This window comes from Atractosteus spatula, chromosome 18, assembly GCF_055471065.1.
Source record: "Atractosteus spatula isolate fAtrSpa1 chromosome 18, fAtrSpa1.hap1, whole genome shotgun sequence".
NCBI lineage: Eukaryota > Metazoa > Chordata > Actinopteri > Semionotiformes > Lepisosteidae > Atractosteus > Atractosteus spatula.
This window is the reverse complement of record NC_142723.1, coordinates 3,108,619-3,122,274: the sequence shown is the minus strand read 5'-3', so window position 1 is coordinate 3,122,274 and position 13,656 is coordinate 3,108,619. Positions and strand designations below refer to the sequence as shown.

General features: G+C 42.3%; 1 protein-coding gene across 1 annotated transcript in view; it reads left to right on the top strand.

Annotated features, from left to right (window-relative positions):
* The window catches only part of septin12 (septin 12), a 91,601-nt gene extending 81,548 nt beyond the window's left edge, over positions 1–10,053 (top strand). The window contains exons 7-11 of the mRNA XM_088936212.1: positions 364–481; positions 2,249–2,344; positions 2,901–2,997; positions 7,326–7,377; positions 8,507–10,053. Coding sequence (XP_088792338.1) covers positions 364–481; positions 2,249–2,344; positions 2,901–2,997; positions 7,326–7,377; positions 8,507–8,666 — 523 coding nt within the window. The 3' untranslated portion in view covers positions 8,667–10,053. The remainder of the gene's footprint in view (positions 1–363; positions 482–2,248; positions 2,345–2,900; positions 2,998–7,325; positions 7,378–8,506) is intronic.
* The last annotated feature ends 3,603 nt before the right edge of the window (positions 10,054–13,656 follow it).

The following is a 13,656-nucleotide window of genomic DNA, read 5'->3' as shown; positions in this document are numbered from 1 at the left end:
CAATTTGTTTAAAATCATCAAGACTGATTTATGACCAGCATAAAGCTGTAATTCAAGCTGGCTGGCCGAAGAGTGTCTGAGGGCCGGGGAAGAGCTGACAGAGTTTCCCACTCTGGGTCTCGAGGTTGATGGAGGGGACTGGCAGGGCTCGTGCTCAGACAGGACATGTGCATCTAGAGAAATGTGATTCATTACCCTAACATAAAGCAACAGATATTTGACAGGTTAATGGGTACATTTGCTATATATAACTCAGGCATGGACGCTTCAGAGACAGCCTTCTAATTTAAAAAGCATGGTGCTCTATTGGACTATATCGGGAGTATCATGGGGGATGCTCAGTGTGTTACTTCTCTTTTGAAGGTTGCGTCCCATCGACCTGGAGTTCATGAAGCGACTGGGCAAAATTGTGAGCATCGTGCCAGTGATAGCCAAAGCAGACACACTCACCATGGAAGAGAGGCTGGAGTTCAAGCAACGGGTATGTACCAGGCGTGCCCGCGAGAACAGGGAAGGGTTCTGAATGGCAGAGGAGCCAGCTAGACAGCTATAGGAGCAAACCCAAAGCTCGAGCTGAAGCTGTAGCTCCGGTATGAGCCATGTGAGAGTCACTGTTTATTCCACAACCAGAAGTGATCATGCAGCAACTTGCTAGAGCAGCGTGTCCCAACCCCGATGCTGGAAGAACACTCTGTCTTGTGTTTTTTTTGTCTCCTGCCAAGTTCTGCATTACTAATGCTAATAGATTTCACTTTTCTGTTTGGGGTAATAATTGTAGATGTGCTTTCAGCTCTTAAAAGTGAACAGGGATCTGTAATTGGTTTCAACCCTGTACCTATTTCGGAGCTTCAGAACTGCCCTTCTTCATCTGTGTTGCCTGAAATGTAGCCAACAGGACCTCTGCAGAAGGGAAAAACACCCATTGTGTCTGATACATTGATCCACAGCTGTTCTGTCAGAGATAATGTCAAGCAGGCTGAAAAGAGCCTGTGAAAGAAACTGTTGAATATGGTACCATTGAAGTAAGGTATTTGTGACTGGCCAAAGAAACTAATTAAATAACAGTCTTAACAAGAAATCAGATCAATTAAGTCATCAATTAAGTACTGAAGATTTACAGTTAAGGTGGAAGGAAAACCAGCAGTTCTAGGGCTGGGAACCACTGTGCTACATCAAGCTGCATCCTTATTATAATAATTCCAGTTATATTGTTTTGACTCACAAGAAGAGAGAGAAGGATTGTTTTCATGGCAGATTTATAGCCTGACCAAAATCATATTTTGTCGTTAGCAGAACTTGGGATCTTCAGAAAGCCTCCAGTTGACTTTCAACCCCCAAAATAAACACCCACCCCAACCGCACACACACCAAATTAATCCCTTATTAAAGCTGATTGTTTACTGCCACTGAACAATTTCCAAATTCCACAAGTTAAATAATGCTGAAAATCATTACCAAGGAGCTGGCTGGGGCGGGAGACGGGGGCATGGAACACTTGAAATCCCTTTTGCTTCGGATAGTTCTTGAAAGGAGTCCGTGTGATTCTGCATTTATCTACCGGTCAAAGCACTCTTGACCCTTGACCTCGCTCACAAAGCACAAATACCACAGTTGGGCAATTATAATGTTACAAATACTGCCTCTGTGTGACTGCTGGCAGAGTATTCAGCTGGGATCAATAAGCAAAGCACATGGTCTTCCTGGCCCTCCTGCTTGGCCCTTTGCCATCTTTTCTTTCCAAACAGGACATCGGCTTGTCCTCGCTGAATTGATCTAAAGTCTCCAGTGGCCTAAATATATTTTAACTGCCGGTTAATTAAGGGTTTAGATATTGCTGCTAATTATTGCATTATCCACTTTTCATAACGGCGCCTCCGACACATCTGTGTCACTGCAAGAAATCCCACTGCTGTATTTGGAGATCCATCAACAAACTTCTTTAAATCAACACACCTTATGCAACCATTCAGGTTGGAAGGCTGCTTTGCTGAAATTCAGATTTTGTTTGGTTTTGATCAGGCCAAAGCAGAGAGCTTCCTTAATTGCTTCTATTTGCATTTTTTGCGATTGTAGAAGATCATGACAGTTAGCTGTTGCACAGCAAAGCCATCCCTGCCTGGTACTGACAGTACAACACAGCTGTAGATCCTTGTCAAACCATTAGTCAGTCTCTTGACTGCACAATCCCTGCTATTTGGAGATGGTCTGTTTCTCCATGGGAAACAATTTTGAATCCGTTAACCTGCAGATCCGGCAGGACCTGCAGACCCATGGGATCAGAGTGTTTCCACAACGGGAGTATGATGAAGATGCTGAGGACAGGATACTGAATGATAAAATCAGGGTAAGACCTTGTTGCTTTTGTTTTTTTGTCCAGCCCAGTGAAAAACATTTCTTTAATAGCATGTTTTTCTATCCTCACAAATAGGGAAAAACTGAAAAATTCTGACTGAAACAGTTGGCAATATTTGCATAATGTGCTTTCTGAAGAGTTATACAGTTTCATGGGAAGAATATTATGGGTGTTGCCCTATTTCTCAATATGAAAGGCAGGTTAAAACAAAGTTTTTATGTGAACCACACCTGATACTGAAGCTTGTTGGATAATAGTATGGATTTCACAGTACAGTGTTACAATGTTCATAGATAAATATTTTTTAAGGATTTCTTATTGAGCAAAACACATCGTGTCCCTTGTGATAGTTTCAGTAGTTTGGTCAATCCATAATTAATATGAAGTAGAAACATGATACAGATTAGTTGTTTAATTGGTGCAGCTCACCTGGCTGAGGGGGCCCGAAGTCTAGTTGTTGATTGATTTGCTGGTTACCAGAAGTGACCTGGATTTAATTGATCATGACGGTCGACCTGAAATGGTTACGGTGGCGTTTTCGTTTCAGGAAAAGATCCCATTTGCAGTGGTGGGCACAGACAAAGAGCATCAAGTGAATGGAAACAAGGTCCTGGGCAGGAAGACTAAATGGGGGATCATTGAAGGTAAGGTTTGCCTTTGGAGATCTTTAAGGAAGTGACTGGAATGAGTTCTGATTGTCCCTTTGGAAATCCTACACTGTCCCCCTATGAGCTGAGCCTATTATCCCCAAACCACATCTTCCCAGAGGGAATACTGTGTTGTCCCAATCTGCCGTCATACGTAGTGTTTATATATTCTTCCTGCTGTAGCTTTATGACCTATTGCCTTTTCATTCCTTGACAAAATCAGCCCAGATGTCTGTACTTTCCATCAAAAAAAGCTATGCCTTCAAGTTTTACCCCTTCTGTTAGTTAGGGGGACATTTGAAAGGGGGGTGTTTGAAAACATTGCGGTGTTAACATTGTCCAAAGCATAGCCTCTTCAGTCTGAGTCTCTAGAGAGAAGGATGCTTCATTCTTGTCTCTGTGTTTGAGTCATGTAGCACTGGGCACCTAATGCAGGGTTTCTCCAGACCTTGCTCTTTAATGTCAAGTAATAATTTCTCCAAAAAATTAGAGAATTAAGTTTTCCCCTGGTCCCAGGGCTGGGCAATAAAGACTGCTGGTTAGCCTATCTTGATTTGTAGCAGTGTTCAGCAGTGTTTACACTGGCCAGGAAACCCACTGCCTAATGTAGCTCAGTACATAACCACCAACCACAAGGGGGGGAATCAGGATACCATCTCAGAACTCCTACTTTATGGACTGGATCATGTGCACCCATGTGGAAAAATGCAATACAAGCTGCTTTGAACAAAAAACGTTGTTTCATTTCACTCCATGTCATCGGGCCTCACCCCTACAGACATTCAAGATTGCTTGGATTATATATCACACAGAATGCATGTTGCAGTGGGCTTCATAGAGTACTCTAAAGGCCAGGTAACAAACATCTGCTGTGTTCATTATCCCGAGTCCCACATAATGCATTGACCTTGCAGTGAAAAATTCAGGAATTTGTCTTGGTTCGCAGCTGCTTTAAATCAATGCTGTAAGGTCTCACAGATCCTACCACACTGCAGTGCTACCCTCTGTACCAGTAGCCACTCAGTCTCCCTGATATCAGAAGCTGTCTCACAAGAACTCTTTGCTGGGGTTTCTACCCTGGGATACTGCAGCTGCAGCACAGACAAGGACCTGGAAATCTCTGCAACTTCCATCAGAGAGGCACTGAGACGGCAGCAGTTTACAAGTGAGGGAGAGTCCGTGGTACAGCTAAAACCGTACTTGGCTTGTTTCACAAACAGAACAGAAATGAGTGGGGACTCACAGCAGCCCCATCACAAAACAGGGGGTGAGGGTTTCTGGGTTAATAGGAGGCAGCTGTCGTGGGGTGTCTGGCTGCTTTGATTCAAGGCAGACTAACGGATTAAGCCCAGGGTCTGGAATTCTGTGATTAAGAAAGAAACAAGTCAGCCACTGAGCTGCTATCTATGTTGAAATTCTAGTATAGAACATGACACATGCATGTAAAAACTGAGCCCATGTGCTGTAGTGCTCTCCTTTCACTTGAACGCTGCCCAGCCACGGTACATACAGTACGTACTTTACCCCCAGACAAAATCATGCCAACTGCAGGTTGCAGACTTCCTGTGATGGCACTGCTGCAGATCTCTCTACGCCCATATCTAGATGAGCCGTCTGATGAAGGAGGTGGTCTGGAACTAATATATTCTTTTGAAACCATCAAGGGAAAATATGACACCCAAGCAGCAAATATGCATACATTCCCAACAGCACATTTTTGTTGTTACTTCACTCTAGATCATCTTCAGTTTTTATAAGCGGTCGTTATATACATATTTTTAAAAAGCCAGGTTGCTGTAGGGAACAAATTAAAATCTCTCATTACCTGTTGTTCTCATCACCTGTCAGTGAATGAAATTGGATCTGTGGAAGTGAGCTTGCTCATGGTATCACTGTGGAGGGAGTCATTAACTGTTTCCAGAAACGACGAAACCCAGCACATTTGGGAGGTTGTGGTGCCTTATGACACTACCGAAATACAAATATTCTTCAGCTGTAGTGCCCCTGACATATGGTAGGAAAGAGCCTTCATTGGGAATGTAACAGCTTTTTCATGGACATGGAGTATCATATCAGGGTGTCTCTTGGAATCACAGGAGACAAAGTGTGGGGGAGTGTGTGTGTGTCAGCACGTGCAGTCCCAGTATGGGTTAAAGTAGAGAGGTGTACCCAAGTCACTCTTTTCATGGACAGGTATTGAGGCAGGGTGACCACTTCCATGAGCTCCCCAGCCCTTGGGGGTTATTTAAAACAGAGAGCTTCACTTGTCAGACAGAGCTCTAATACGAGGCAGCCTGTAGAGGCTCAGGTGAGCTTTCACACTGTGTTAGAGCACTGGGAGGTGATGAGCACAGATCGCACTGACAGCCGAGTACTCCAGAATTAATGGAAAGTGCTCGGCTGCCACTTTCTCCCTTTAATAATCTAAGAGCAGACACATTGAAGTGTGGAAATTGTTAAGATGATCTAATTAGAAGGTTCTTTTATATTGGGAGTCCATGAGCCTTGTCTCCTACCTGGGGCTGATGCTGCACATACTGTACAGAGACAGAGATCTCTCCAACCAGCTGTTGCCACCCCACAGGCTGCATCTGAGCTTGGGTGAGGAGCTCTGAAAACTCGGAAACCAGCTGAATTTGTTTACCAGAAGCCTTTGTCGAGCCAAGCAGAGGTTTTGCAGAATGTCAGTGGAGAATCCGACAAAGCCCACACAGATACCATTAAAGTGAGATAAAATGCCATGTCTGGAATTATTAACAAATGAAGTTACAAATGTACAAACGTGCCATCTAGTGGCTGTTTCCAGAAATGAATAGACTTTCAATCTAAATTGCAGTCCCACATTATTTCACATTCTGTTTGCAGAGAAATTCAAGTAAAAATCTTCAATTCACTGTGAATGTGTACTTGCAAGTACCTGCTGTTCATTTTCGGCAAAGAATATGTTGTGGAAGAACCACCAGTGTTGTTGCACCGTTGACTTGATTCACTAAGACCAGTGCTGGCTGAGTGGTTTGGCCTTCGGCGTACCCCTCGTTTGTTTGAGACCCTTAAGGCTTTCCGAGGCTCACCATGGACAGCATGGAGCTCCTTGTCCAGCAAAGAATTCCCACCTCTGTCCCAAAGGAGTGCACTGACTCCCCAGGGAGTGAGCTGACCCCTGTAGACAACCTGTTGAACAGTTTGAGCCTTGGGTCAGTGTAGGCTCTCTCAGCCTCCCAGCTCCTCGGCCTGGCCAACTGGCCAGCTGGCCACCTTCAAACTCGCCGCTTCACTCATGGGTACAAACCGTGCGTCTTCCTCCTTCATTCCAGTCACTGCAGAAATCCCTGCAGGAGATCATGCACCCCAGAGATCATTACTTTCTGAACCTTGGCTGCCCACTCAGCTTCTGACACGTCTGCGGTTTGCTTGTGCAGCACTTTTTACACAAGTGGTGGAGTCTTAACAGTCTAACAGAGTAACCCGTTCCATCGCCCGTTACGTAAATAACACAAGCTTCTCAACTTCTTTGCCATTTCAACAGTGTAACACAGATACTGATGAAGCTGTAAGCAGACAAGATACTCTATAACTATAATAGATTATACCATTTAATTAAAGAAACCTGACTTTCCCTGACTTGGAAGAAGCCATTAGAAAATGGATGGAGTTAAATAAGTACATTGTCACCTCGTGATATGATAAACCCCATGACTTTATCAACCAGTCATCTACAGCTGCGAGGTTTCAACTGACCACTCAGAGAAACTAGTAGCAACTGGGCTTGTCAGCACCCTATAATTCTGGGGGACTAGTGGGCCATTGGCATGATGAAAAAATAAAAAATCTACATTGCATTATGTACAAGATTTAGATGTTTTTACACTTCACTGAGTGTAAACAGAAGAGTAGAAATTCTGTGCACTTGAAGCACATGAAAGAGTAGCAAGCAGATGTGAGACGTGGAAAAACACATCATAAACAATTAAAGTGTAGGCTCTACTTAACGGTTTTCAGCATTACTGGGTCATCGCTCTATGACCTGTCTGCCAATGTATTAAATAAGAAAGTCAGACTGGTTCATTTAGATCTTACTGGTGACAGAACACTTTAAAATAAATTCAGTTCCTCCTGCTTACTGGAATGATTGCATCACCTCTGGGGAAGCAGACGTCTGCTGGTCAAAGATTTCAAATTTCATGCTTCAAATCAACTGCCAAGGAAGTCATTTTAAAGTGAGAAAATGTTTTAATGAACTCTGTCAACAGGTTCTTTCTGTTATCTGCTTTGCTGTATGGTTGCTGTCAGCTTTAACATGCCTGTTCGCTGTGCTTCCTTCACAGTTGAAAATGTTGCGCACTGCGAGTTTGCCAACTTGAGGGATCTGCTTATCAGGTAGGGACAGTGTGGTTGCTGGGTTTTGTCTTGTCCATGAGCCGGTGTTCTTTATCAGTTGTGTTGAAGTGTCACCCTTTAGCCGGAGCTAAGAGGCACTTCTGTCTGAGATTATAGTGTGACGCAAGCAATTTAGAAACTCAGTTCAGACAAGTTACAGGAATATAAAGGTGAGAAGGTATGGGGTTTTTACTGTACATAAAAGCGTTATGCATTTTTGAGAACTGCTCATTTTCTAGAATTGTGCAGAATAAGTTTTCTCCTTTCACCAGCACATCGACTTACAATGTTTACCCCCAAAAGTAATCTTCGTAACCATAAGAGTAATCCCAGAATACAGTTTATTATCAGTAATGGGGAGTTCAGCTTCCTGTGCTGAATGAACTGGACTAGAGGCAGAGCTTAAGACTATAATTTCTCCTGTGAACTCTCAGTGACTGAGGATGGCTTCACAATGGTGCATTGTCCCCTGGAATCCCGGAGCAGGAGGTGTGGATAGGTTAATGCCAGGCCACCTCAGTCTGTCTCAGGTGAAGCAGTCACCTTTCTGTGACCCCTCCTGGTGTGTCATACAAAGGCCCTGAGGCACAGCCTTCTGAATAGCTCGGCTTCTTGTTATTCAGGAGATTTCCCATGTGAAATAGACCTGTTCAAAACATCTCAACAGATTTTGATGTTATCAGTGTGCCTGATTTGCTCTGAAACAGCTTCAAAGTCACCATAACCATAATTTCTACCTCTGTTTTTTTTTTTTAGGTTTGCAGATTAGGTCTTAAAGAGTTAGAATACTTACAACAGCAAATTAACATTCAAATACCCTGGTTCAAGGAGAGTAGATAAATATATAAGGAAAAACATTATTCTTTTGCTGGTTAGAAAAGACTACTCATTCATCGATGGAATTCATTTATTTTAGCCTAAATTGGACATGTGGATGGATTGATGCCCATTGATGTCAAGTGAAACACAACAGTTTCTTTGTCTTCTGTGAGCCACACGGTTCCTTAACAGCCACTGTGTTGTTCTCAAAGGTGTTTAGAGTGGAAGTTCTTCACCAGGCATCAGCTTTGCCCTTGATTGAGACCTTCAACTCATTCATTGTCTATTTTTTTTCCGGGTTTCTCTGAAGGTCCCACCTACAGGATCTGAAAGATGTCACGCACAACATCCATTACGAGACCTACAGAGTGCGGAAGCTCAACGAAAGCAACATGAACGGATTGGGACTTTCACCTTTGACCCCGGTGAACGGCACACTGGGGAAGAGTGAGGCGGAGAGTCACCTCTGAGGGGAGATGGGGGAAGAGAGGACAACCACGCCGATGAATCCAGGTTCATCCTCTCACTTTCTCCCTGTCCTTTCCTTCAGCGCGGCAGGAAGATCCTTGTGTACCAACACCTACTCCTCTCTTGCTAAGAAATGTCCCAGGACTGGACCACACCTTGGACAGTCCTGTCGTCCTGCAGACGTTACCACTAAGTAAAGCATTTCTACTAATGTCAAAGTGTCTATGAATACAAAGAGGGGGCTCTGCGACTCTGGTAGCTTGACAAAAACGGTATCTGCAACGTGCTGAATTCTCAAGGGAGGACAGAAGAGAATGCACAGGCTAAACCTCTAGCTTAGATCCTCACTCTGCTTTTCGCCCCCAGATCCCAGCTCATTCAGAACATTGCATCCTTCCACTGTAACAATACCCATGAGCGGCGATGACACGTTTCACTCCAATAATGACGGGAGGATTTTTTAAAATCAGCTACTCCTCGGTTCACATTCATCTGTTTGCTTTTTTTTTTGGATCTATTGGTCTGCTCTTTAGACGTTCCTCTGCTTGGGATGTTATCAGTATTGCAAAATGGCAGGACTCTTTTTTTAAAAAAAAAACTGGCGGTGGGCAGCTGGGCTCGCTGATATGTTTCTTAAAGGTTTGACAGAATATTTAGACTAAGTTTTGCTCTGGACAGTGAAGCAGACTGAAATGTTTAGAGTCAGGTGTAGCAGGGGCAGTCAAGGAAGTCTTATTGACAATGTATGAACTAGCAGCGAAGACTTTTCTCTTATTGTTGTGTCCTTCCGTAGAACCTATCCTTGGCTTGACATCAAGGCCCGTTAAGTTTCTGTGTGTTGTATTACACCCTCAGAAGGGTTTCTGCTTTTTTCACTGGGGCTTTTTTAAAGGATTTACAGGTCTTTTCTATGCTTGTTCGGGATTATAAGAAACTGTTGCATATTGTTAACACTTTTGAACATCGGTGTCACCCTGTGTCCACGTGGGGGAACTGCAGCCCTCTGTGGGGTTAGTCAAGGGAGATGAAAAGCAGCAGAAGCAATTTTCTGCCATCAGAACAGATCGGTTCTGCTTGACTGCAGCTGCGTTCTTATTTTAAACTTAGATCGCCTGCCTCACCTCAAGCAAATTATTTTGTTTGTCCCCAAGGCTGTGCAGAGTCTTGCCCCCACCTGTAGGGCTCGCTGTGGCCTCTGGTTCCGAGCCCTGCAGTGGATCAGGCCTGGAGTTTCTTCTGCCCTTTGCGTATCAGCCCATGTACAGACTAATGTTTTTAATGTCTCTGTTGTTTTGTACTGTACTAACAGCTCAAATGTGATTCTCTTTTTTAAAAAAGAATATTCATATAAAACACCCTTTGTCTGCGATTAAATTACCATACTCTGTAGAACCATGTAATTATTTTACTAACTCAGCACACATTCCCATGAAACATGGTGAAAGTTACCATAAATATCAGTGTGGAAGAGCTATATGTTAAAAAGGGTTGGTTGAGGAGAAACGCGTCTTTTCCAAAGGCAAATACCACACAAACAGTTTGGTCCGCTGCAGCATATGGTGACTCATTGATGCGTGGTTTGATATGCATGATAGCCAATAATTGAATTCTCCTCCTTTTCTATGAGTATGTTCAGTGAGCAGTATGAAAGAGTAGTTAGGTTTCTGGGTTATAAACTCAGAGCTTATGGGTTCAAATCCTGGGTGAGCCACTGATCTTGTAGCCTTGAGCAAGGTATTTCACCCAGATTGTTCCAGTACAATACCCCCCCTTTAGAAATGAGTGGGAATGTCAGTTGCTAACAGACAAAATCATCAGTCAAATAAAGGAAATTAAGTAGTACAGGTTACATTTAGAGATTCCCACTTTTGGTGTTTGCTTTCAGGGAATAGCTCCCACTTTAAACTAATTACTGATTTTAAGTCAATTCTGGGGTCTAAGCACGAGGAAGTAAAATGCTACATCCTGTACATTTCAGAGTACATGGTTAGAAATTAAGTTTTAGAAATAAAAGCTTAAATGCTGCATTTTTTGGAACTGCATAGTAGAATGTGGATATTTCATGTTGAAATAACATTAAATGGCATAAATTAACATTTGTTAGCAAATCTCTTGTACAACAGTGTGTTTCAAAAGCAACCAAAATGCAAAAGACACACTGGAGGCTAAATGAGGCTCTTCAGAAGAGTGGAGCATGAATCAAACAGATTTGGAAACAAGGGATAGGGATCACCTCTCAGCCAGGTTCCTGTGTAGAATAAACTCAAAACAAGTTGTTCAGTCGCAACGGGAACCAACCTTGTTTCAAAGTTATTCAAATTTATCAAACCAAAATGACTCTCAGAACTTGTAAAGGGGTGTTGAATGAAAATGAACTCTGAAACAGAAACTCGCATCTGGGATGTTCCTTTGACAGCTAACCCTTTTGAGTCAAAGGCAGTAGGTGGCAGTGTTGGACAGTTTCTGCTTCCACATGCCTTTATAGGGGAACTGCAGTCAGCTGCTGCACATTTTATTACAGTGTGTATGAACTTGTACTGAAAGATCTTTGGAGTGCACAGCACAACTGTTGGAAAAAAAACAGCTAAACCTATAAGTTTATAGAAGTATTCAAAGCCTTGCATTTCTTTGTCAGTACACTAACACTCCAGATATTTTAACATAAGTCATTCTGCAAAATCATCTGTGGGCTTCAGTGAAATACAGGGATTTTTTTCCTAAAATGTTTTAATTCTGTATTATGACAAAAGCAGGCATGGACATTTACTGGAAAAGACGCCAATCAAATAATATCTGCAATTTACTGAAAAGCAAAAATTCCATACAGAGGGCATACTGTATAAGAACTGAGCTTTCCTCATAGAAGCCACTGTTTAAAATTCCATTAAACTTTCATTTTCTATGTTTTAAAAAGATACAAGGAAATAAAATTTTAAAAACATGCCAGGGACATAAACATACAACGCTGTCAGCAGGGTAATGATGCTTTCGGTTTGGGCGATATGAATTATTATATATTTCTATTTGTATAGAAAACTCTTAGCTAAAATTTTACATGTGTTTTCATAAATGTATGTGGGTGGGGATATTCCAAACAGAAATAGTGCTTATGCCCAAAATAATCAAGAGAAGGAACATTCACAACTAGGGTATTGCTGCATTGTTCATTAAAAAGGACTTTATACTTTTCCCATTTACCCAGATAAGTGGAAAAAATGGAAAGGAGACAACATGGGGCACGTCAAAAAAACCAATGCTAAAGAAAAAGACACAGCAAGCCTCCTCTTTTTTTTGTACAACTTTTACTAAAACGGTGCAGACTGCAACCAAACCATTTGAAAACGACAACGCTTGTTTGACAAGGCACTGCTGCCATGAGAGAAAATTACTAAAAACGTTTCTGTCAAATAAATGTCACCACATCATTATTTACAGAAGGAAAAAACTGCCAGAAAACTCATGACTTTGTCATAACTAAAAAAAAAAAATGGAAAAGAACCAGAATTATATTTGTATAATAATCAGTGTGCAGCTTTTAAGACCTACCTTATTCCTAAGCTATATGAACCAGTGTTATTCGTAGAGGCATTCAAACTGGTTGTGGAAATGTGTGACCATGTGATATGTACTATACGTGATGAAGCTCAAATTCATTTTTGCGTTACAATAAAACTTTCCTAATTAGTAAAAAAAACTTCCAAATTTAAAAAAAAAACCCCAATTGTTTTAATGTTTTCTCAACAAGAAGGAACTCAATCTAAAGTCTAGGGGGTCCCCTAACTTCTTCAGGTTTTTGATGTGTCTAGTTCAAGGGTCTGAATATTTTAAAACGTTACCCAGCCTTGTTTTATAAGCTTTGAACAATCATACAGTTTAGATGGGCCCAGAGGCCTTCCAACATTTGTTAGTTTCTTTTTTATTAAATGGGTGAACGCTGTCACCCTATAGTAACAGTTTATTTTAAAAATATTTTTTAAATCAGTTAATAGTAATGAGTAAACATTATAAATGCAAAGAACCTGCAGCAATGATATTGCCAGACTTTACTTAAATCCGATAAACCTTCCACATTTTGGCATAACCTGCTATGCAACAGCTGCAACAAATCCTTAAAAGCATTGCAACCACTTGCAAAAAAAAAAAGAGAAGAAATTATATTTCAACTCTGGAGAGCAAATCTGGGTACGACAAGGAATCATTTCCTACTTCCATACCACACTTGATTTGCTGTAATTCTAATTACCTGTAATGAATCCTATCTGATGATTCAAGGATTCACTGGTGACAGTCTATGAAACAGAAAGGAGTTCTGAGCCGGGCACAGCCGCTCCTGAGCCAACTCCTTCACTACTCCATAGGCACAGTTCTAAACAGCAGATAAACAACCTCAGCTGGACAGGCGCCCACGACGTTTTTAATCAAACAGAAACAGTATCTCACAGCTTTTTTGTTGCTGTTGCATGTTGCTCTCTCCCCAGGAGTGATATTACCCAGCAGTGAGTGCTGCCTGTACAGCTGTATTCCCACCTGAAATCCCCTCCCTGTTGAAACAGTGTGAAGCAGGCTGGGATACCAAACAGTGTCCAGGGAAAGCGATTATCAGTAATTCCTCAGGGCTGCGGCTGCTGCAGTATTTCTGTGTGGCCAGAGCACTACTCTTTAGTTCAGCTGCAGCCTGCTTCTGCAGATCTGGTTATCAAGAAGGGAGCAGATGTGTGTGTTTGGATAATACTGCTACCACGTGCAGGTCTTAAAGAAACACTAGCGAGTTATTACTGTTGGGAAGATGTGCAGAAACACAAACTTCTCGCTGGGCGTGAGCGGCGATGGGTATCTGCACGTGAAACGTTAGACAAATCAAAGAGGAAAACCTAACCTCCTTTCTTTTGACTTCTGCGCTCCCTATTAAATCAACTCGAGAGAGAGGTCGCCCCTGAGCGTGCGCCTGCTGTAAAACCGGACTGGAGTGTCGGCCGGGGAGAGGAGCAGGAC